Here is a 25,028-nt window from a genome sequence, read left to right on the forward strand (position 1 = left end):
ATATAGTATATGCTTAAAAATATGGAGCTGTTCAATTTCTCCAGGGGTCAGAGTCCCTGCAACTTCCTTTTCCCTTCACAGAGCTGTTCACCCAGAAATAAACGGACAGGGCCTCTGAGGAGTGGAAATAACTGCCCCAATGTTCATAAGCTTTTCTTGATACAAACAGCCCTCACTTTCAATATTATCTATTACCCAACATATATTCTGGTTTCCTGGTCTCTCAGCCCATAGCAGGATAGAAACAGGGAATAAGAGTTGGAAAGTGAAAGCTGGCAAACCAGTGGAGGTAGGGCTACCCACTGTAAAAAGAAGTATCCTTTGAAAGTTCCCTGACAGCCTGACAGTACAGAAAGAGACAGAAATTCCATGACTAACATACTTAAGCAAACAAATACAAAGGTTTGTGGGCTATTTTGCAAAAGAACAAATGCCCTCTACATAGCCCTTTTATACCCCAAGAGTCCATGAAACACTACTGTGTCTGAGCCATCAAAGAAGTGAAATTATGTTCAGTATACTCTCTTTAAGAAGGCTAGGAAGCACATCATATATTTTGGCAAGATTACTACAAAAACTTGTCAAAAGTGGGAGGGGAAGATTTGTTTTTTAAACAAACGGTTCGATTATGTGGAAAATTCACTTGTGTGAAATTACTCATGATTTGAAGAAATTAGGAAAATGAGATATGATGTGCTGGTCCTTAGATGATGGAATGGATTTCATTTCTTTATAATTTAAATAAGATATAAAAGAAGAGTAGAACCCTCATGAGAAATCAATCTACATGTCTTGTGGTTCTTCACCCTGACTTTGCTATCAAGGGAATTGTGGCTTTTGCTCCTGGTTTTATAAAATATCTCTTCCTCTGTAATGAGTCCTTTCTGAAAATGTTACACATACCCAGAAGTTGGTGTCGCTTGCACATTTCAAGCTTTCAAGAAAGAAGGGGAGAAGGTAAATTAGTTTGCTATTCCAGTGCTTGCAATTACACAAGAGCAAATCAGTTTTTAGTAAACTTCAAGCTATGACCGATTACAAAATTTCAGAGCAGGAATGGTTTTTAGAAATTCTTTTGTTTTCAAGGTGAAGAAACGTAGGCCCAGAGAAGTTAAGTGATTTACACAGCTAGTTAATGGAAGAGCTGGGGCTGCAACCCAGGTTTCTTCTTCTTTTTTTCCCCCTAGTATTCTACCACCACAATTATCTTTCTAAAACACAGATTTGATCATGTGACAGATCCTGTGATTCACTTATCTCCCATTCCAATCCCCTCTCCTTGCCTTTCCCCACTGTAAGCACTAGAAAGTAAAACAGCTGAGTTTCAGCCTCTGTGCAGATACAGATAACCAAGCGACAGAATTCTGGCCAGCGAGATACAGACAGAAGTCTCTGAGGAAGGCTCTACTTTTCTAAAATAAAAGCGCAAGGCAAATGACGAGCAGGCATTTTGCTCTTTGCTCTCCCCTCTTCTTGTTTCGAATAAGGACTTGAGTCCTGGAGATGCAGCAGCCACTATGTGACCAAGAAAAAGGTCATATGCTAAGAATGGGTGAAAGTAGGAAGATAAAAGGGACTTGCCTGATGTTGACATTTTTAGCTGCTTTAGTTCTAGGTCTTTCCCAATGTCCTGGATTTCTTATTGCATGACATAATTTAAACACTTTCCCTGCTTATGCTTGTTCTTAAATGATACACTCAACATTTTAAAAACTCTCATTGCCTCCATGATAAAGTCCAGCTTTTCAGAGCTTATATTAATAGGTTCAAATCTGGTCACCCTTATTCCTCCTTCCTATCCATTGCATAGTACATTCTAGTTAACTCTAGCCACATGCCATGCCTTTTCACATCTCTATGACTTTGCTTATGCTGTTCTCTGACTGCAAACCCAACTTCTCACTATTCCCCAAAGTCCAGGAGTAGTCTATACTCACTGTCTCTATTTCCTTTCCTCTAATTCATTCCTGACTGGTTGCAATATGCTTTCTACCCCCACTCCTACAATGAAAAGGTTCTCAAATACTTTTAAAAGAATGACTTTACTGTTTCTGTAAATATGTTTATTTTAAACAATCAAATAATACAGAAAAATGCACAGAAGAAAATAAAATCATCCAAAATCCTACCTTCCAGAAATAAATATTATTAATTTATGGAACACCATTTTAAACATTATCTCTTTCTCTCTTTCTCAGAACAATGGATATCTTGAAATAATTTTAAATGGGAATCTTATTATACTTGCTAATTTTAAATATAATCTATTAAATTAAGATATACTTGAACTTAACAGAAGTAAAACAAACTGAAGTAAAATGATTGCTCAACTTCAATAACAATTTTTCACCAAAAGAATTATCAGTCCCTAAAAGATCCTGTAAAATTAAGGAAAAAAAAATGTTATGAAAACTTAAGTGATTGGAGTTAGTTTAAAAAAAAACTATGTATTTCAATTTGAGATATTACTGATCATCTACTCTGAAGGAAGAAAATTAATACATGTACATTTCTTTCCTGCCCTAGTTTTTTCTAGTTATGTGATTGTTTTCACATTGTCAATATTTATAACTTTTACATTCTGTTCTTTAACCATTTATATAATTTCACCTTAATTTCTATATTTAAATGGATTCAATGTAAAAGTGACACTATAACCAGTGAAGAACTGATGGATTATTTTTAAAAAAATTAAGAATAACTAAATAGCCAACTAGGATATAAACAGTTGGATTTCTACCTCATTCCCTATAACAAATTTTTGCATGATCAAAGGCTAGCATAAAGAAAGTCAAAAAATAAATAGGAACTCGGCAAATTAACTGACTACCTGCCCCCCTATGTGGGACATGACTCCCAGGGGTGTAAGTCTCCCTGGCAATGTGGGACATGACTCCCAGGGATGAGCCTGGCCCTGACATTATGGGATTGAGGATTCCTTCTTGATCAAAAGGGGGAAAAGAAATGAAATGAAATAAAGTTTTAAGGGCTAAGAGGTTTCAAATAGAGTCGAGAGGTCATTCTGGAGGTTATTCTTATGCATTATTATAGATATTCTTTTTTAGAGTCTAGTGTATTAGAGTAGCTAGCAGGAAGCACCTGAAACTGTTAAACTGTAATGCAATAGCCCTGATTCTTGATGATGATTATATAACTACATAGCTTTTATTGTGTAAAAAAATAAACAGGAAAAACATTTGCAAGAGCTACTATGACTCAATAAAGAAAAAAACCCAACAGCTCAATAGATAAATGGGCAAAGATCATAGGGTGTACACAGAAAAGGGAATAGAAATGGCTTTTCAACATATGAAAGATGTTCAACCTAACTTAAAACGAGAAATGCAAATTAAAACTACAGTGAGATAAGTTTTTCACCCATCTGACAGGCAAAGTTCAAAAAGTTTCAGTACCCATACTTTGTTAGTGGGACTATAAATTAGTATGCCCTCTTTAGAGGACTATTTGGCAGTATCTACCTCCATCTGAAGTCCACATACCCTTTGAAGAGCAATTCTACTTCCAGGAATTTATCCTTTAGATGTCCTTATAAAGGTGCAAAATAACTTATGTACAAGAATATTCATTGCAACACACTTCATAAAAGCAAAAGATTGGAAATGCCCTAATGGTGGTTGAACAAATTATGGTCCACCTGAGAATACTATGTAGCCATTAAAAAGAATGAGGTAATTCCGCTTATAATAATAGGGAACGGTGCCCTAAACACACTATAAAGTTAAAAAAAAATAAGGTAAACAGTGTTTATAGTTTGCTGCCACTTATGTAAAAATAAAAAAGAATATATACTTCCATATACATAAACTATCTCTGAAAGGACAAATGAAATTGGTGACAGTGGCTGCCAACTCTGCGGAGGGACCTAGAACAGGAAGATTTACTTTTCATCCTCTACATTCTACTGTATTTTTACCTTTTGAAAATTATATTACCTATTAAATAATTAATTATTTAACCTAAAATAAAATGAGGAATTTACAGTCTCTTTGTCCATGCAAAATAAATAAATAAAAAAATTTGGGGTCATTTAAATTCAATGTTCACTACTAGTCCTTTTTGCCAGTTTCTCTAGTCCCCAATTCATTAATTCTCTCCCTTCTTACATTCATCCCTAGATTGGATGGATCTTGTTATTGAGCAGTTTTTTCAAGAAATGCTCAGAAAGGCTGTATTGCCTAAATTTGCAAGGCCTGAAAATGCCAGCTGCCTTAATAATTGAAGAACACCTTCACTAGGTAAAAAATTCTTGGTTTACATTTTCTTTTCCTTAAATTCTGTAGGCATTGTTCTACTGTTTTCTGACTTTCAATGTCCTGAAGAGGTAGATCTGAAGCCAACTGGTTTGTCTACCCAAAAATCAATTTTTTCAACTTGCTTGTATACTTTATCCTTAGAGTTCAGAAACATTACCAGAATATGATTTTTTCATCACTGAAGATCAGTTTCATGGTCCCTCATTTCAGGATTCCGCTCAAATGTCACTTCCTTAGAAGGGGCTTCCCTAATCCCTTATCTAAAACAAGCTGCTCCTATCACTCTATCCCTGTCTCTGCTTTATTTTTCTGCAAAGAAATTTATCACCACTTGACGTATTATATACTTATTTATTTTCTTGCTTCTTCATTAGCAAAAACTCCATGAGGGCAGGGTCTATTTTTTTTGTGTGTGTACTAGTGTATTCTCAGTGCTTGGCACTCAGTAGACAATCAGCAAAAATTCGTTGAATAAATGGTGGGTCCACTGATTTGGCCCAGAAAAAAAAATAATAATAAAGATCCAAATTTTTATTTCCAGAAAAATTTTCTTCAGGTATACCTTTAAATATTTTCTGCTCCATGTGTTTTGCTTTCTTCTCCAAGAAAAAAAAGCATACATTGGATATCCTTTATCTTCTACATGTACAATTTCCTCTGTAATAATTTTCAGAACTTTTTCTTTTGCATTTAAATTTGGTTTTATTTCCTTAAAGCCTATCTACCATGTACCTGACTGTTCAGTCAAGTAGTAACAATTAATTAATATTAATAACTAGTTATATAATTATGTGATTATAATATATAATACAAAATTATATACATAATTACATATTCATAATTTCTTTACATATTTATATTTTTATATAAAATATATTTGTATTTTATTTATGATTGTTTATATTTTAAATTATAATTTATAATTTATATTTATATAAATTATATACTTATATATAAATTTATATTTATATTTATAATCATTATAAATTACATTATATTTATATTACACTTATTTATATTTATATTATTTATTATCTAGTATTTATTTATATTAGTTATATATATAATTTATAATTATGATATATAATATAGTATAATTATTAATTATAATTGTTAATATTAATATTAGTGTATTGCTTCTAATATGATTTTAAGTCTATGTTTTATTTTTTATTAGAGAAGTTATAGCTTTATAGACCAATCATGCATAAAATATACAGTTCCCATACACCACCCCATTATTAACATTTTACATTGATGTGGAACACTTGTTACAATTGAAGATAACACATTTTTATAATTATACTATTAACTAGAGCCCATGGTGTTGATTCACTGTGTAGTGTAGTTCCATGGACTTTAAAAAATTTTTATTCTGTTACCATATATAAAATCTAACATTTCCCCTGTTAATCATTTTCAGAGATATACTTCAGTGCTCTTAATTATGTTCATTATGTTGTGCTACCATCACCACAATCCATTACGAAAACATTTCCATCATTCCAAATAGGAACCCCATATACTTTAAGCCTTAATTTCCCATTCCCTATCCCCATCTGTCTCCAGGTGCCTGCATTATAGATCCTGACTCTATGAGTTTGCTTATCTTAATTATTTCAAATCAGTGAGATCATACAATATCTGTCCTTTTGTGTCTGGCATATTTGATGCAACCTGATGTCTTCAAGGTTCATTCATATTGTCACATGTATTGGGATTTCATTCCTTCTTACAGATGAGTAATATTTCATTGTGTTTATATACCACACTTTATTTATCCCATCATTGGTTGATGGACAGATGAGGTGCTTCCATCTTTTGGCAACTGTGAACAAAACAGCTATGAACATTGGTGTGCAAATATCTGTTTTGAGTCCCTGCTTTCAGATCTTCTGGGTATATACCTAGTAGTGGGATTGTTGGGTCATATGGTAGTTCTACTCTTAGCTTTCTGAGGAACCACCAAACTGCCTTCCACAGTGGTTGCACCATTTTACACTGCCACCAGCAATGAATGAGTGTCCCTATTTCTCTGCACCCTTTCCAACATTTGCTATTTTCCAATTTTGTAATAGGAGCCATTTTAATGGGTGTGAAATGGTATCTCATTGTGGTTTTGATTTGCATTTCCCTGATGGCTAAGGATGTTGAGCATCTCTTCAGGTGCCTTCTGGCCACTTGTATATCTTCCTTGTGAGATGTCTATTCAAGTCTTTGTCCATTTTTTAATTGGGCTGTTTGTCTTTTTGTTGTTAAGCTTAAGAATTTCTTTATATATTCTGGATAGTAAACCTGTATCGGCTATGTGATTTCCAAATATTTTCTCCCATTGTGTAGGTGGTTGTTTTACTTTCATGATAAAGTCCTTTGAGGCACAGAAATTTTAATTTTGATGAGGTCCCATTTATCTATTTTTTTCATTTGTTGCTTGTGCTTTGGGTGTAAAGTCTAAGAAATCATTGCCTAACACTGGTCCTGAAGATGCTTCCTTCTGTTTTCTTCTTGGAGTTTGATAGTTTTGGGTCTTATATTTAGTTCTTCAATCCACTTTGAATTGATTTTTGGTGTTATGCTTTAAATTTTCTCTGCCATTTCTTTCTTTACCTCTATCCACTTGCTTGTTATATCTTCCTGTTGAATGTTGCCCTAAAATTCATCCTTGAATCCTTGAGCTATTTTCCATGAGATTTTTTCCCCTTAATTTTAATAAAGCCCAATGTACCCCTTTCTACCTTTAAGGTAGCAATTTTTCAGTCCTGCTTTTTTTTTTTAAAAAAAAAAATCTTTGTCTACTTTAAAGTAATAGAGATACTATCTCATGTTTCTGGTGTTTTGTTCTAGCTGCCATTTTCCCCTATAGAACTTTGGAGCTTTTGCTCATGTCTAGAATATGTGATGGCTGTATGTCAAAGAAGAATAAGGTAGAGTCCTTGGCCCTGTTGCTTCTGCCACCATATTCTTGAGGCCTACCACTCACAAGAAGAAAAATTTATTTTGGGTTGCATAAACCAGTTGCCTTCGGACCTACCTCTTCAAGAATACTCAAAGCCAGAAAAGTGTAGAGCAATGCTTACAGAGTTCTAAGGAAAAGAAAATGTAAACCAAGAATTTTTTAACTAGTCAGTGTGCTCTTCAATTATAAAGGCAGCTGACATTTTCAAGCCTTGCAAATTTAGGCAACACAGCCTTTCTGAGCATTTCTTGCAAAAATTGCTCAATAACAAAATTTAGCTAATCTAGACATGAAACACAAAGAAAAAAAGGGTTGGAAAACATATATTCAGAAAAATGTTAGATTAATCTGGATTATTTTGTGCCAAATAAAAGATATCTGTATTGTAAAAGATTTCCACAGAATTGATGGAACACATCTCCTGGGTATAAAATCTATAATAAAATATTACATGAAAAGAGATGTTCAAAGATGCGATGTTTAAATAAAACGAATGTATTTCACATATTATCATGGATGATGCAATGTTATGCAAATATATGCTTTATATATTTATCATATATCTTCACTGCCTGAAGGTTGGTCAACAACCTAACTGAAAATCCCAAAGTGGGCATAAAAATCAGTAGTAGACTCTGTTCCAAGAAAGGACTGAATATCTCTGACTAACTATTATCTCTGGACAAATGATGAGGCAGCATGTTCTAATCCAGTTTGTCATGATGAGCTTCCACAGAATTGATTTACTATATTCCACTATAACATGACTTTAACTCCTCTTCCTCAAATATAAATTTGAAAAATTACCCGTAATAGTTCCACTGACGTTGGCCTTTCCTGAGGTATTTTCTGCAAGCAGTAATCAACAAATCTCCTGAAGGAATCTGTCCTGTGTGTGCAAATACATTGAAGGAAAATAAAATCAAGATTTGTAAAGTGCACTGATTCTTAAAACAATTTTCACTCAAGGAGAATTTTTGCATTTTAGAGGATTTTTAATAAAATATTTTGGAATATCATGAGAACTGGACTATTTTCCGGTTTATAGCATCTAAAGTTAATTCTTTTATATAATGAAAGTGGACACAATTTGAAGTCACTCAAGCAATAATTATATCTTAAAATATAGGTAAGGTCAAATCATAACATATTAAAGGAAAGGCTGTCTACTTATAATTGTGCTAAGAGTCTCCCACAGAAAACCTCTTTTGTCACTCAGATGTGGCCTCTGTCTCTCTAAGCCCACTCAGCAGGTAAACTTACTGCCCCCCCTTCTACGTAGGACATGACTCCCAGGGATACAAATCTCCCTGGCAACGTGGGACATGACTCTGGGGGATAAGCCTGGACCCAGCATCATGGGATTGACAATGTCTTCTTGACCAAAAAGGGGAAGAGAAATGAAACAAAGTAAAGTTTCATGGGCTGAGAGATTTCAAATGGAGTCAAGAGGTCATTCTGGAAGGTATTCTTATGCATTATACAGATACCCCTTTTTAGTTTTTAGTGTATTGGAATAGCTAGAAGGAAATACCTGAAACGAACTGCAACCCAGTAGCCCTGATTCTTGAAGACAAGTGTATAACTATGTAGCTTACATGGTGTGACTGTGTGATTGTGAAAATCTTGTGGCTCACACTTCTTTTATCCAGTGTGTAGACAGATGAGTAGAAAAATGGGGACAAAAATTAAATGAATAATAGGTGGGGATGGGAGGATGGGATGTTTTGGGTGTTCTTGTATTTTTATTCTTATTTTTATATTTTTTGGAGTAGTGAAACTGTTCAAAAATTGATTTTGGTGATGAATGCACAACTATATGATGGTACTGTGAACAACTGATTGTACACTGTGGATGACTGTAGGGTATGTGAATATATCTCAATAACACTGATTGGAGGAAAAGTCATAATATATATCAGAAAATGAAAAATTCTATGTAATAGTTTATAAACATTTTTCTCTCTGCAAAGATAATTCTCATCGTCTCAAGCCTATATTACTGGTTGGTAATTCTTCAAGTACCTACAACCTATAACCAGGTAGTAAAACTTGAAGCATAAGGGTTGGAGAACCTAGGAATGTTTTCTGAATGAAAACTATTACTCTCTTGAAAGTTCCATTTTGCCCACTCCTTTTTAAAATTTCCCTTTTTCTTAAGCTTCAGTGGCAGAGAGAATCCAAAAGGAGCCGAGAGGTCACTCTGGTGGGCACTCTTACGCACACTTTAGACAACCCTTTTTAGGTTCTAAAGAATTGGGGTAGCTGGTGGTGGATACCTGAAACTATCAAACTACAACCCAGAACCCATGAATCTCGAAGACAGTTGTATAAAAATGTAGCTTATGAGGGGTGACAAGGGGATTGGGAAAGCCATAAGGACCACACTCCACTTCGTCTAGTTTATGGATGGATGAGTAGAAAAATAGGGGAAGAAAACAAACAGACAAAGGTACCCAGTGTTCTTTTTTACTTCAATTGCTCTTTTTCACTCTAATTATTATTCTTGTTATTCTTGTGTGTGTGCTAATGAAGGTGTCAGGGATTGATTTGGGTGATGAATGTACAACTATGTAATGGTACTGTGAACAATCGAAAGTACGATTTGTTTTGTATGACTGCGTGGTATATGAATATATCTCAATAAAATGAAGATTAAAAAAAAAATTTCCCTTTTTCTATAAAACTCTTGTGGCCCAAATAGTTATCAAAATGCTCTAATTTTCAGCAAGGAATAATATGTCTTCAGAACAGTATATGTTCTGTCTCAACACATTTAAATACACATAGTAAAAAAAAAAAAGGCAAATACTGGAAAAAGAATGACATCAGACAGGGTACTTTATCTCTGCTAAGACGTGGATAAGAATAGATGATCCATACAAGACCATCATGATTTGAGGTACTAGATTTGTTAGGAGGGTAGCAGGACATGTTCCCTGTAGAATTTCAGTTACCACGCATATTAAGAACACAGTGAAAGCTATGGGGTGAGGGCAGAAATAAATAAAAATATGCATGAGTATGTGTGGATGTTGACATTTGATACCTGTAAAGCATCAATATCCTTTATTATAACAGAATGAAGGAATGGGAATGCTTTTAGATGAGGTATTTAAAATGTAATTTTATTAAAGTACAAAATGCATATTGTGATTTTCTTGGACATTTAAAATGATGGCAGAGTCTTACCATTCATTAGACTGTAACATCGGGGAGTCATTCTGGGCAATGTGATATAAGGCACTCATTGCATTCATGTTGAAAAGGGGGGGCTTCCGTTCCGCTGGAAGATGAAAGAAAAATGATAAAGCAATTCTTGAAAGAAATCAGGCAGATAGAGAAATAAGGAACTATGAGCAAAACTTTGCTGCTAAATCAATAGCTCATTACTGTCATCATATCACATAATCCACTTAATCTTTAAGGTCGGCCTAGGATAAAATTTCTTATTTTTTTCAAGTCTCTTCAAAAGGCTGGCCTTTGCCTGTCTTCCCACAATAGGTATGAACCCCTTTGTGTCCTTTGTGTGTGTGTGTGTGTGTTTGTGTGTGTGTGTGTGTGTGTGTGTGTGTGTGTGTGTGTGTGTGTGTGTGAGAGAGAGAGATCTGTGTAGATGTTTTTTAACTTTAAAACTATCTATTCATTTTAAAAATTCAGATAGCATGGAAAAGTAGAATGGAGAAACAAAGATTATTATAGAATGGAGCATCTTAAACATCACTAACATGTCATGGGAGGTCATATGAAATTCAAATCAATAAACAGTGTTTGAAGGCTCATCTAGGCCAAAGGACTGCTAAAGGGAGAGGGAGGTAGAAGTGCGAGGGAAGAAAAGGAGGATAAATAATAAAGTCCCGGACCATTCTAATGCAAAACTCAGGATTTATTCTACCTCAGCCCATTGTGATCTCTGCTGGGACTCTGACAGCTCTCCTTTGTTATACTGCTTTTTAGGCACATGCTCACCTATTGAATTTATATAAATACAAATCTTTTCTGTTAAAATAAATTAAAACACTAAAAGCAAGATTTTATGACTCTAATACTCTAATTCTTCTATTTATTCCCCCAGAGTATGTAATGAAATACTAGTCACACATCAGGTGTTCCATTTGTAGACCAAATGAAAGAAACAAGGTTCTAGATCTGAGTACACTTAATTTTATGCTATTTATTAGACATAGAAGATAAATCACTATATCTTTCTACTGTGCTTACCCTAATGGATTTTTTCTGTAGCCCCACTTTCTAATTCACAACCTGATCTCTGGTTTTACCAGAGAACTTTGGTTTTTAAGTAAAGATTCTTCTATTAACCATTTCTAAAATGGGAAATTGGACCTATTCTATGTAGAGCTAAGAAAGAGAACAAGAACTAAGGGTAGAATTTATAGAGGAGAAATTTTCACTCCCAGAAAGAAGAACGTGCAAAAAGCCAGAGTGGTCCAAAAAGAACAAAACTGGAATGGACAATGTCGAGAAGCAGTGAACTTAAAGTCACTGGCAGAATTCAAGCAGATGAGTCTACTTATCTATCAGTGATGCTTTGGAGGGGCTTTACATAGTCTTGCCTAAATGATCTCTGATACCTTTGGAATGTGATATTCTATGATCCTACAAATATTTTTACTGATATCTTAACAAGATACTTTATACTCAATAAATAGATTACAGGGATTACAGAGACACAAACTGTTAACAAGTGGACATTTTAAAATTGCAATGGGGACAAACAGATTTATATGTATTCCAAAGGTAGAAGGTAAAAAAACTTGTTCAGGTGTATTTTATTTTTCAGGAGATGGACTTAAAGTTTCTAGAATTTGGCCATCTGGCAACTTGAAGTATTCAAAGCCACGTGCATTCATCTCTACAATTTTTGAACATTTTCATTACTCCAAAAAATCAAATAAAAAATAAGAATAAAAATTAAAATGAAGTAAAAAAGAACACCCAAAACATCACTTACCCCACCTCTCCCCCATTATTCGTTTACTTTTTGTCCCCATTTTTCTATTCATCTGTCCATACATCTTCTCAGTCATTTTGTGACTGCTTGCTTCACAAATAATTACTAAATTAATGAAATGAAAAGACAGCCCTGGGGTTTAAGGCAGATACTGTATGATGGCTTGATTCACTATCAGAGAAATGCACTATCACTGCAAAAGGTATAAAATTCAAGATGCTCAGAAGCAGAGTTGCATACGAGAAAGGGCAGGGAGAGCGGACTAAAGAAAATAGAAAACAATTTAGGATTTTGATCTACTGAGGATCAAAGAGTACCAACAATAACAAAAAAATTCATTATTGATAAGAAAGGCAGTAGTAGCTCAGCTTTGAAGCAGGAGTGGAGCCCTATAAGTAGCAAGCACTCTGCCAGTGAACAAAACAGGATGATAGAGGGCCATGGGCTAGTAGAACAGCTCTAGTAGAAAAGCACACAAAGGCATGCCTACCATAGCACAGCTCCCATAGTCTAGCTTCAGATGGCCTCACCTATTTTCACGTCCTTTGTTAGATGCATTACATAAACACTCTGAGCCATGCCAAGAGGGATCATTGCTAAGCTGGAATATTGTATAGTAAGGATTGGTAAACTATGGTCTGGGGGCTAAATTCACCTGGCAGCCTGTTTTTATAAATAAAGTTTTATTGGAACACAACCACGCCCATTCATTAACACAGTACCTATGGCTGTTTTCACATTACAACAGCAGAGTTGAGTAGTTAGGAGAGACTGTACGGCCTGCTGAGCCCAAAATATTTACTATCTGGCCCTTTATACTCTGTCAGCTTTTTCTGTAGAGTAATAGTCTGCACAGAAGTTTCTTCATAAGTGGCATAATAGGAACTGGGAGTACTTTTGGAACCACCTTGTGATATGGAATTCATATTTTCTCAAATGAAAGAAAAACAGCAGAAGCATAAAAAACTGAGCTAAATTAAAAGAAAAAATAGTGATTTCTACTTAAAGACAACAATCAAATTTTTGTGGATGATCCTTCTGTGTTATATGAGATCAAGGTTCAGGAAGGTTAGTTCACTGAATTTGTTGGACATTGTTTTGCTTTGTGAGGCTCATGCTAACTTGAGCTTTATTTTAATAAAGATGATCAAAGAATGTCCCTATCTTTAGATCAATACTACCTGAAAAGGCATAAGATTTGTTACGAACAAACGTGATTGATGACAATAATAAAATAACAAAGACTACCATTTATGGAGTTCCTACTCATGCAAAACCCAGCAGAGCCCAGACACAAGAGCAATTATGTCCCTGAGAATCTGAAGTTGTTTGTCAATCAGCATTTTTGTGGTAAGAGGTAAGAGATAAAGATGGGGTCTACACCAGCCACCTAGAGTACAGGCAGATGTACTGAGGCATGGTTGTCAATCAAACAGCAATACAGACATGGCCAGGGCACTCAGTAAAATGTCATACTGACAAAAACAGAGCAGGGAGGCTCCGTGTTTAAGTCTTGAGCTCTAAATGCCTGAGCATTATGGCATGGATTCTGATGCAATGATTCTTCTGTCCAAATTCTATTTCTTCAACACTATCTTGGCTAGTTTTGGCCCTATGAATTTTAGGACTTCCTTGTTAAGTTCTACATAATAGTTCTGAAAGTACATCATAAGCCCCTTTTAAAGTGCGAATAGATTAGATCAATTTCCTTAGCAGCAAAAGAGAGAATAACACAATATTAGAAACTTAAAAAAGACATCTACCTCCTCAGTATCCATCAACAGGGGATTAAATAAATTATGGTATATCCATATAATGGACTATTATGATGCCAATAAAAATGAAAAAGATTTCTAAGTTATTAACATAAAACAATCTCCAAGATATTGTTAAGTGAAAAATAAAAGTGCAGAACCATGTGTTTATCTTAATTTGGATGTAAAAAGGAATAAAATAAGGGTATAATCACATTTGTTTGTATATTCATAAGGAAACTCTGCAAGGATAGAAAAGAAACTAACAACTGTGATTCCCTGTGTGTGTTGGCAGGGAAGGGGTAGGCTCTGGGGAGATAAGGCCAGGGGTGGAAGAAGATTTTTCAGATGTCTTTTTTTATTTTTAAACCATGTGAATATATTACCTATTGGAGAAAATTAAGCAAATCTATATTTCCTCCCTGAATTCTGTACTTTTCCCATTAATATCTCTTTTATATATATAAGGGATAAACGGTACATCTTTCCCACATGTTTCCCTGTTGGAAGGGGTTATTGAAGCAATTAGAAATGTCATACAAAGTTTTCCAAGTCTTACTTGTAGGTCAAACATTTTAGGGAAAGAGAAACCCACAGTCTGAGATCAAACTAAAGTTCAATAATTCTTACAGGATCAATTTGGAAACTAGGATAGAAGATAGTAAACAAAAAATTTAAATTTAAATAAAAAATTAAATAAAAAATTTTAAACAACTAATTTTTTAATTAAACATTTTTTATTTGAAGTTTGTATAAATACCTAGATAAAGGCAGTGTTGTGCTACAGCCAGCTCACATTGGCTTTGGCACACCTTTTCTCAACTCTGCATTCAGTGAGTCACACTGGTAGTTTGAAACTGGCTACAGTGGGAGTATTTACACCATGGAAAATAGTAAATGTTGCAAATCAGGACATCCCCCTGCCCCCCACTCCCACCTCAGAGCCATTTGTAAAATCTACCAGCACCCTGGATAAAGGTAACCTTAAGATATATTCAAGTTCAAAATATACAAACAGAGAATAGATATTCCATGGTATTTTAGACAAGCTGAGGTAACTGCAACAATATTTGGGGAACAATTTTATGGTTGAAGGTATATTCTAATATGAACTCCAAAGATGCTCTCTATAGGGGTCAAATACAGCTTTCAGAGTCAGATTCTTAACAAGCCTGCTATTAGTTTTCAGAGTTCCCTAATAAAAACTGGAGTGTAAATTAAGGTAAAAGATACTACAATGACAATAGGATATTTTCAAATATAAGTACTTATCTTGTACTTGCATGTTTGTTAACTGCCATATAGGCTCAAACTCCTTTACTTAAATCAATATAATGAAAATGTAGGAGAGAGAAACCAATATTCTCTTGTTGTACGAGATCATACAGAAAATATAAACATATTTCCCAGCACACAAAAATCAGTAACTCATTAAATAACATCTGGAAGAACAAATTGACAATCAGAATAAGAAGAGATTCTCAAAAGTACAATGAAAACAAATAACTTTACTCACCTAATTCAATACAGGTGATCCCAAGTGACCAAACATCAACTTTCCCATCATACTGTCCTTCATCCATAGCTAAGATCACTTCTGGAGCCATCCTACCAAACATAAAGTACAAAACTCAAGTTGTAAATTAAATACACAATTCACCAAATAAAGTGATTCAATGAAATAGTTGTCTTTGAGGGTGTTCTAAAACTTTCTCTGATAAAGATTTTATTTCCTTAAACAAATCATCTGGAAAAACACTATTCAAAATATGCATAATATACTTGGATTCAACGTATACAGAATATACTTGGAAATGTACATGAAGCAATAAATTATTTTCAGTAAGTCCTGGTTTTACCACTTCCTATTAGTCTAATTTTGGGTGAAGTACTTAAATGTTCAGTGTATCAGTTTCTTTATCTGTAAAGGGGATAATTCTAGTGGCTACCTCATAGAGATACGTAAATAATTAATATATACAAAACACTTAAAAACAAACTAATTACTTTAAACATTTTTGGAAATACATAAAGCAATATAATCAGCTATTTCAAAGATATTGCAACTTAAAAAAATAACAGGCTATAGTAATAGATGTTACTTTGCTTGTTGTCCAAAACAGATTTTCATTAGGAGAACAGGGGCCATATCTGTGTAATATGCTTTGAACAGAACTGTTCTCTACTGATGTGTGTAACTAGTTGCTTAATAAATACTATTTGATGATGACGGAAAAAAACTCAAATAGTAGCTGATTTTTTTTAGTAGGTAATTAATTTTCAAGGGATACACAAGTCATTTTCCAAGGTATGTTGAAATTCCCATCCATCTATTAAAGGAAAGAAAGGAATCTTGAATAGAATCTGTGAAACTTTAAAGTCAGAATGACAAGCTAGGTAAAGTAACAGAGAACTCTACATAGACAAGAAGGGTTTCTTTCACTGACAGTAACATTTATGTTTGTTAGCTACTCAGAGAAAGCTAAAGAGGCTACCTTGTCCTTGCCTAGAAACTCTGCCTCAAGAGAAAAGTTCAAAAGAAACCCAAAGGAAATCTAAAACCTGAGCTTGGTTGAGTTGATAATCCTGCTTAGTTTACACTCAGTGACATCAACATTATTTGAATAACTTAGTCATGATAAATTTTATACTAACTCAGAGTGTTTCCTTTTTGCTAATGAGTTTTCTCTATCCTTCTCTAATGAAATCCGATTTTGAAGCACATGGTAAGACACTGTAAATAAACCAAACCAAACCAAAACAACCAAAGCCATGAGTCCATCTCGTTCATGTATGCATATTTTAAAACTATGTCATGTGTTCTAATTCTACATACCAGTAAGGTGTGCCCACAAAGGAGTTGGCAGGAGAAGCCATTGAGGCAGATCCAAAATCAGCTAGTTTCACCTGACCTGGCTCAGTTAGAAGAATATTTCCTGCTTTAATATCCCTATAGGAAAAAAATAAGATGGTTAGAAAATTGCTTTTCCATTTTGATTATGGAATAGGTCAGAGCATGCAATTAATAAGACAAAAAGTTTATTGAAAAAAACAAAAACAAAAACAAAAAAACCTTGCTCAGATAGCCAGAAGGGGATTTGGTAATTACTGCATGTTGTCAGGGACCCCAGATTCCTGGATGTACTTACACGTAGGTCACAGTAATTACTTAAAGATAGAGCTGTCTTCAGAGGGAGGGAATGCAAGGAGAAAAAAGGCAGACATGGCAGACAAAGGAGCCTATGTGGTTGCTGCATGTACGAAAGCATATTGGTAAATGCTAAACCCAGTGACCAACAAAATTCCTTAGGATGGGAAAATTGACGCCATTTTTAACTGCCTTTTTTTTTTCTAATCCAAATTCTGTGACATTTTTGGAGTCTAAATAGATGTTCAATGACTCTGTATTGACTACCTACCAATAAACCTCAACTACACACATACCTTTTCTTTCTTGCCTGTGACCCTTTCTGTCTTTAACTGTAACTGCAACTCTAAGGCATTTGAGGGTACATGTTATATAGAAGGTGTTATTTTAAAAATAACACTGTACAGTAAAAAGAAGACCCTGAAAGATCAAAACAAACAAGGATTAGGTGTTAGGAAATTGCATTTATATTGTATTACTACAAAGAATTGCAAGTGGTTACTACTGAAGCTATCAAATGTTTTATGCAGCAGAAAGTTTTAAAAATAAGATTTTTTAAAATTCATTCTTCAGTATGGTAACTTAGAATGAGAAAATGTGGATGTAGTCCTTATTCTCTTTTTAAAAAGGCATGTGGTATAATGAATACTAGGAACCAAGAATTTTAAGTTGATGGGCAGTAGAAAGATAAAGCAGAGAAAATGAGCAAAAACTTAGGTCAAACTGAAAATGACATGGTTCAAATGTTTCCAAAACAACTTTTCTGAAAATCTCCCCTTGACAATTCCATTTCCTTCCTCATGACAACATTACGCATTGAAAGACAGAACTAAAAAGAAGCATTATTTATTTCTTTTTACAACAACAAAAAAACCTTTCTTCGATTATCTTCTATCAGAAGACTGAATTGCGTTCTAAAACAAAATAACAAAAATGCGAGACATGGTATTTATTTTTAATAAACAGCATTCTTTAAGTTTTTTAACTTTCCAATTTCTTTTACATATTGAAAAAGATAAATACAATACAGAATAAAATATTCAATTAACATGCAGATTAATTCAATTATAGCTTTATATTAATAAAGTCATCAAATCCATATAAATTATGGAAAAATTAATTTCATCAGTATTCCTCAGCCATGGCTAGTCTCATTCCTTATTCTTATAAATAAACCACATTCACAGCAGGAATTTGGTCTGCTATCTTGTGCAAGTTCTGCTTTTGTGGTACCAGTAACTGATGAGTGCTAATCTAGGGTGATTAAAACAGGAACAGAAGGGGAACCATTGACCTAATAGTTTCACTTCTTCATGGAAAATGTCAATTGTTTTCTTTACTTAAGAGCCATTTCAGATTCCTTATACCTACTTCATAGTCCGCTACTTGTCCTAAAAAGTAACTGAATTGAAGTTCTTTACTGAGAGAAGGAAACATTGATAATATCTTTCCTTAGGAAAAATTAGTGGAGGGAGGTAAGAATAGAGTTGTGGTAGAGAAAATATGAGGTAGAGGAAAGCCCTAGATCAGGAGGCAAGAAACTTGGGTTTTAATCCTTTAATCCTTGCTCTGTTACTTAAATGCTGTGAAACTGTGGGCAACTTATTTAAATCTTTCTGAGTCCCAGGTTTCTTCATCTGCCAAATAAATATAATAATACCTTCCTAAGTACCTATATGAACTAAAGAAATGAAAAATATTATTTAAGTGATAAAACAGCACATATTTATATAAGGTTTACTTGTTTTTTGCAATAGGAAAGGGAGAAAAAACTCAGCTAAGAAATAAAATATATGGAAGGAAGGTTAATTTTTTCTTCTTGGCATAGTATCAAAAGGTTGCTGGGCCATTCTTCACACTCCCTGCAGTTCCCAGCCTGGGGACAGTTACCTACAGAATGGAGAGGATGTGAATCTTGGTGGATACACGGGAGCCACTATGAAAGAGGAGCTAACTTCCGGCACCTGCACTTCTCACCGCCAGATGAAGCAGCAATCTATCTGCTTCCCATAAATCCTCAGGCAACCTAAAAATTAGAGCATGCACTAACTTTCAAGGTTCCTTGAACAGATTAGTCCTATAACTGCAATGAAAACGAAACCAGTCTCTCATCTTACCTATGAATTAACGCATGGGAATGCAGGTAGGCTAGCCCATGCAAGGCTCCGTGAGTAATGGCTGCAATCTCCACTTCCTGAAGTGGTTTCTTATGAACTGAGGAAGGAAAAAAAGTCAATAGTAGATGTTCAGTTTCATTCTTTTTTTATTATCTTATACATTCATAACAAACTGAGTTATATACTTTCTCAATCGACAATTTGGGAACACACTTACCTAAACACACAGGATATCTATATTCTACAGAATAACAATAAATGAGAGAACAGAGAAACCAAGCGCATCGAAAACAAAACAAAACAAAACAAACCTCTCAAAACAAAACAAAGCCTGATATTCATTGAATGATGCATTATTAATTTACTTGTTGGTTGTGTAAGACAAAGCGACACCAATTCCAATAGGCTAGAACCAAATTCTGGCATTTTAAATGCCTGGAGTGTTCTAGGTTACACTGTTCTCCTCTACCAAACAAACCGTCTATAATTATCCCATCTAACTAAAGGTTTTCATGATTTGTGAAAGCAGCTAATAAGTAATTTCTACCCAGAGATGAAGGATGATGTAAGAAAGTGTTTTGGTTTTATTTAATGTAAGTTTTTAACACAGTCTCTGGCTATAGCAGCATTTGCAGAGGAGATCTGGGTCAGTCAAGATATTTAAAGATTAAATATCAATATAATTTGTTACCATCGACCACTCTGTCACACATACACATGAATCTGATGTCCTTGGCTACACATAATACATCACATCAGCCAAATATACCTGCCCTGGAGGTGCCATGAGCTAGGTCAGCAGGAGGCTGCTAATCACCCCCCACAGACTTTCCCTGGTGCTGTGGAGATAAATTTTACGTAGCTTATCCATATCATTACTCAAGTCAGCATCCATTTACTTTGTTGAAACCATATTTAATGTAGGAATACATAACATTCTGGTCAAGGTAAAACAGAAAGGAGGCTCTAGTGCTTTTATTCTTACCTTCCAACAAATCAGAAGCAGAGCCTAAGCAATATTCCATCACCAACTGTAACAGATTTTAAAAATAACCAGAATAATGAAGATTAATAAGAAACTGTTAAAAAAAAAATACCCCAAGGAACCAAGAATACTAGTGTAATCCATAATCTGACCCACAGGAACCTGGATTAAATTTTGATTATCTGGCACTAATTGAGTTTTACAATTTTCATCATCCCATTAAAAAAAAAACCTCTACCTGGAAATGGCCTAAGAACATAAGAGAACAGGATATGGAAATATCTACTTTAAATGGCCAAGCTGAAATTGGCAATATATTTATGTATTTACTAATTTCCATGCTACCTGTTTCAGAAAGGATTTAAGGTGGCTAGGGTGCAGCAGAAATTAAACTCTGTAACTTGGAAAGTGGCAATCAAATACTTGAGGCAGAGAAATCTATACTGGGAAATACTAGTTGAAAATAAAATAAACCAGTAGGTAGTAAATTACTTATTTCCACATGTTGTTTAGAACTAAAGCTAAAGATGTAGGCGGCTGTGTGTCATTAGATTATCTTGAATCCATGAGAGAAAAGTGATATTTAAATTAGTATCTCAAAACATTTCTAGAATATTATTAAAATACTATGGTTTTTTAAAATCAAGAATGAGAAAACTCTTTACTCTCATTCAAATTTTTTAGGTGTCCCAGACTACTGATTTGCAGCCCAGGACAGACCTATGAGTGTTCAGTGACCAATTTACACATATGCACACACACACACATGCACACACACGCACATATCCACAAATTTTGTTATTCTAAAAATCAACACATGCTCATTATGGAACATAATTTTTCTATAATCACCTAGATATAACAAATATAAACATATTTCTTTGTTTTAAAAAATTCATATGAAGACATATTTATGTGTTATATACATTGCATTATTAGAATAATTTGGAACAATATTAGAACTTTAGAAACTTTGTTTCTGTCACTCTAAAGATACATATTATAGTGTTCTGTTTGACATTAAAAACAAACATTCAAAAACTGCATTTTTATTTCATATTGTGAAATGCAAGATATCACATTAGTGAACATAATAGATAATGAACATTAGCCTTTATGTGCACTATTTTTTTTTTCTTTTAAGAATTTTGATGAAAATATTTCTAAATTGTATCACATACTCTTCTAGTTTCTTAAACTGAGTAGCTGAATTGGCATACATAGCTTCATTAAACTAAGTATACTGAATATAAATACAGAATTTTAAAAACTGAATGGACTGAATAAATGTTTATATTTATGCTTATATTACGATTATGTATTAAAAAGCAGAATTTTTGCCATAAATATTCTTTTCCCTATTATTCCATAACAGAAGAGCAAGTGAGCTATGGCTAGTTGTTTGTTCCTAACACTGAACAGCTCTAGTTGTTCAGCCTTTAAATTATTGGGTCTGCTTTCTGGCTTCCCTGACTTCTCTCTTATGGTCAAATTATTCTTGTAGCTGTTTGCATACATATTTCCAGCAGCTCAGTTGGTATGAACTCCTTTTAGTTAGTCTATCAAATCAACTATAGACAGAAACCAGATAACCAAGCTTACTAGCATTCTACGTACTCTAAGAATACATAGGTTTCAAATGAGAACTTGGAGGATTTTTTTGAAGATTGTAACACATGAGATTTAGTACTTGATTTTATAACATTTATTCAGTCTGTTCCAAATCCCTTTCTTGACTCCTTTAAGACAGCTGAGATTTCCAGAGAATAGACTTCTAGACAATGAGATGCTCCTTTGATTAATTTCTTCTGCTTAGAAAGGAAGCAATAAGCTCTACATATCTTAAGAGTACTTGAACAGAAATGTTTATGTTTAACTATATTGTTTGATAGTCTATCTGGCCACAAAAATTTCTTTCCCTAATTGGAGAAAACATACAGGAAAGGACTTGGTACATGGTAAGCACTCACTAAATGTTAGTTAAATTGGACTTTAAGTTGGAATGTACAATCTGATAAGGTACAAAGTATAACATTTTCATGTTCTAAATGATGCTTAATATGGCAACTTAAAAATAAATCATTATAAAATGATGGTAACTTTCCACCATTGCTTTGAGTGTTTACACAATGGATTTTCTCAAAGGCTGGATATGATTTTATTGTATGCATTAAAAAACAATAACGAAAATCAAATGTGACAGAAATGAGACTGATAGTTTTTAAGATCAATTAAATAACAGAGGACCTTGACTTACCCAAGCAGTATGCTCTTTCAAGTAGCAACCTTTGTACTCAATGGTATTAGGATGCTTCAATTGTCGTAAAAATTTGACTTCCTTAAGAATATCTTGCCATTTCTAGTGAAGTTAGAAAGGAAATGTTTTAATTTTTAAGCTGAAAATAGTATTTTATTATAAAGCATACAATATTCTTTTTACTATTTTAAATGACAAAGTAAATAAATGAAGAAGCTATTTAAACTTGTGCTATTTCTTTAGTTTGAGCACACAAATGTAAATCAATCATCAAATATATAAAGCCATTATATTAACACGTGTTGTCCCACAAAACAGTTGACCCTGCTAGAATATTTAGAATGTTTATTATATGTGGGGGTGGGGGAGGATTGTGATAAAGACATTAAAGAACTTTGTTTCTACTGTCAATTTCATATTGACATGGGTATGTCAGTTTAGGTATAGGACTGTCTTATTCTTACCTCATGTGTTTGCTTCCCACTATAGGACATTTTCTTAATTGCCACCACTTCATTGGTATGAGCATTTGTGGCCTGTGTTAAAAGGATAAAAGAAAAATAAAAGGAACAATGTTTCAGCCAGTTCAACTTAAATATCTGTCTACAGACTTTTTAAAAATCACATTATCACACTTCATTATCACAGTTCAAAGATGGTCCAACTTTTAAAACGCTAGATAGACATTTCCACCCCACATTAAGGTACAGCTTCTCTTTATCCCTTTCTGTATATATGCAAAAATTCTAGTATAAAAAAGGATTAGGGTTTAAAAAATACATTCAAACAAACAAAAAAGTGTCATATTGCCAAAATAACCATACTGGCCTTACCGTGTAGGATGTGCATCAATATCAATCAACAAAGAGCCAGTTAAATAAATATGGTATGGTCATATAAGAATGAAATAACCAATATGTATATGTGGTAATATGATGAGATGTCAAAAATATCAAGGAAAAAAACAAGCCCTATAGTATGATATTGTTTTTGTAAAACAGTAACAAAGTAAGCAGATGCGTAGAAAAAATTTTTTGAAGAGTTTATACCAGCAATAATCTCTAGAACTATGCTGTCCAATAGAACTTTCTGAGATGATGGAAATGTCCTATATCTGCACTTTCCAATAAGTTAGTATGTGATATTTGACTAGTATGACTGAGGAAATGAATGTTAAATTTGATTTAATTTTAATCAACTTAAAGTTAAATAGCTGCATGTGGCTAGTGCCTACTGTAATGAACAGTGCAGCAGAAAGTAAGATTAACCTAAAGAGAGACTTTCACTTTCAAGGTCACTTATATATATATATTTTAAATTAAATTCAGTTTTATTGAAATATATTCACATACCATACAATCATCCATGGTGTATAATCAATGTTCACAGAACCATCATATAGTTATACATTCATCACCAGAATCTACTTCTGAACATTTTCCTTACATCAGACAGAATCAGAATTAAGAATAAAAAATAAAAGTAACAACCCCCCCCCCCATTTTTCATTTAGTTTTTGTCCCGATTTTTCTACTCATCCATCCATACACTAGATAAAGGGAGTATGATCCACAAGGTTTTCACAATCACACTGTCACCACTTGTAATCTACATTATTATATAATCGTCTTCAGGAGTCCAGACTACTGGGTTGGAGTTTGGTAGTTTCAGGTATTTACTTCTAGCTAGCCCAATATATAAAAACTTAAAAAGTGTTATCTATATAGTGCATAAGAATGCCCACCAGAGTGACCTCTCAACTCCATTTGAAATCTCTCAGCCACTGAAACTTTGTTTCATTTCACATCCCCCTTTTGGTCAAGAAGATGTTCTCAATCCCATGATGCTGGGTCCTCAATCCCATGATGCTGGGTCCAGATTCTTCCCCGGGAGTCATAGCCTGTGTTGCCAGGGAGAGTTACACCCCTGGGAGTCCGGGCCCACATAGTGGGGAGGGCAGTGAGTTCACCTGCCGAGGTGGCTCATTTGGGGGGGGGGGGGGGCACATCTGAGCAACAAAGAGGTACTCAGGGAGACTCTCAGGCACAATTATATGCAAGTTTAACCTCTCCTTTGCAGTAACAAGCTTCTTAAGGGCAAGTCCCATGACAGAGGGCTCAGCACATCAAACCACCAGTCCTAATGTTTGTGACAACATCGGCATCAGTCCAAGTGAGGAAGTTGAACACTTCCACGCTTTACCCCAGCTCCTCAGGTGGGCCCTGTAAATATATTTTTATTCTCTGCCCAAATTACTTTGGGATGTGTCACTTTTTCACTCTAACCTATACTAACCTACCATATCTCACTTCCTATTCAAAGTTTCACGTAATTGTGGTGTTTGAACAAACTGACTGTAGAGTTATACTGTTTAGAAAATACAGATCCTGCACCAAATAGACATCTCTTCCCTTGGTCTCACATGGAAGTTTAAGTTTTAAAACACAGTCAGTTTCGACCTTTACCCTTTGGCCTGGTTTGCCCTAGTTTTAACCAGATCTGCTTCATTCATATCACTAATTGAAGTCTGGGCTCTTTTTTAGCTTTTTTTTTTCTTTTTTAACA

General features: G+C 34.2%; 1 protein-coding gene across 8 annotated transcripts in view; it reads right to left on the reverse strand.

Annotated features, from left to right (window-relative positions):
* TAOK3 (TAO kinase 3) overlaps positions 1–25,028 on the reverse strand; it is a 172,408-nt gene that overhangs the window by 43,809 nt on the left and 103,571 nt on the right. For 7 of the 8 annotated variants that reach the window (XM_037816550.1, XM_037816556.1, XM_037816551.1 and 4 more), the window contains 8 exons: positions 22,928–22,999; positions 22,464–22,565; positions 20,207–20,252; positions 19,222–19,318; positions 16,793–16,906; positions 15,473–15,564; positions 10,423–10,516; positions 8,038–8,119 (listed from right to left, as the gene is read on the reverse strand). In XM_037816550.1, the coding sequence (XP_037672478.1) occupies positions 8,038–8,119; positions 10,423–10,516; positions 15,473–15,564; positions 16,793–16,906; positions 19,222–19,318; positions 20,207–20,252; positions 22,464–22,565; positions 22,928–22,999 (699 nt within the window). Of the gene's footprint in view, positions 1–8,037; positions 8,120–10,422; positions 10,517–15,472; positions 15,565–16,792; positions 16,907–19,221; positions 19,319–20,206; positions 20,253–22,463; positions 22,566–22,927; positions 23,000–25,028 lie in introns of those variants that run through there. The other variant, XM_037816557.1, reaches the window with a different exon arrangement.

Source organism: Choloepus didactylus, chromosome 23, assembly GCF_015220235.1.
Source record: "Choloepus didactylus isolate mChoDid1 chromosome 23, mChoDid1.pri, whole genome shotgun sequence".
NCBI lineage: Eukaryota > Metazoa > Chordata > Mammalia > Pilosa > Megalonychidae > Choloepus > Choloepus didactylus.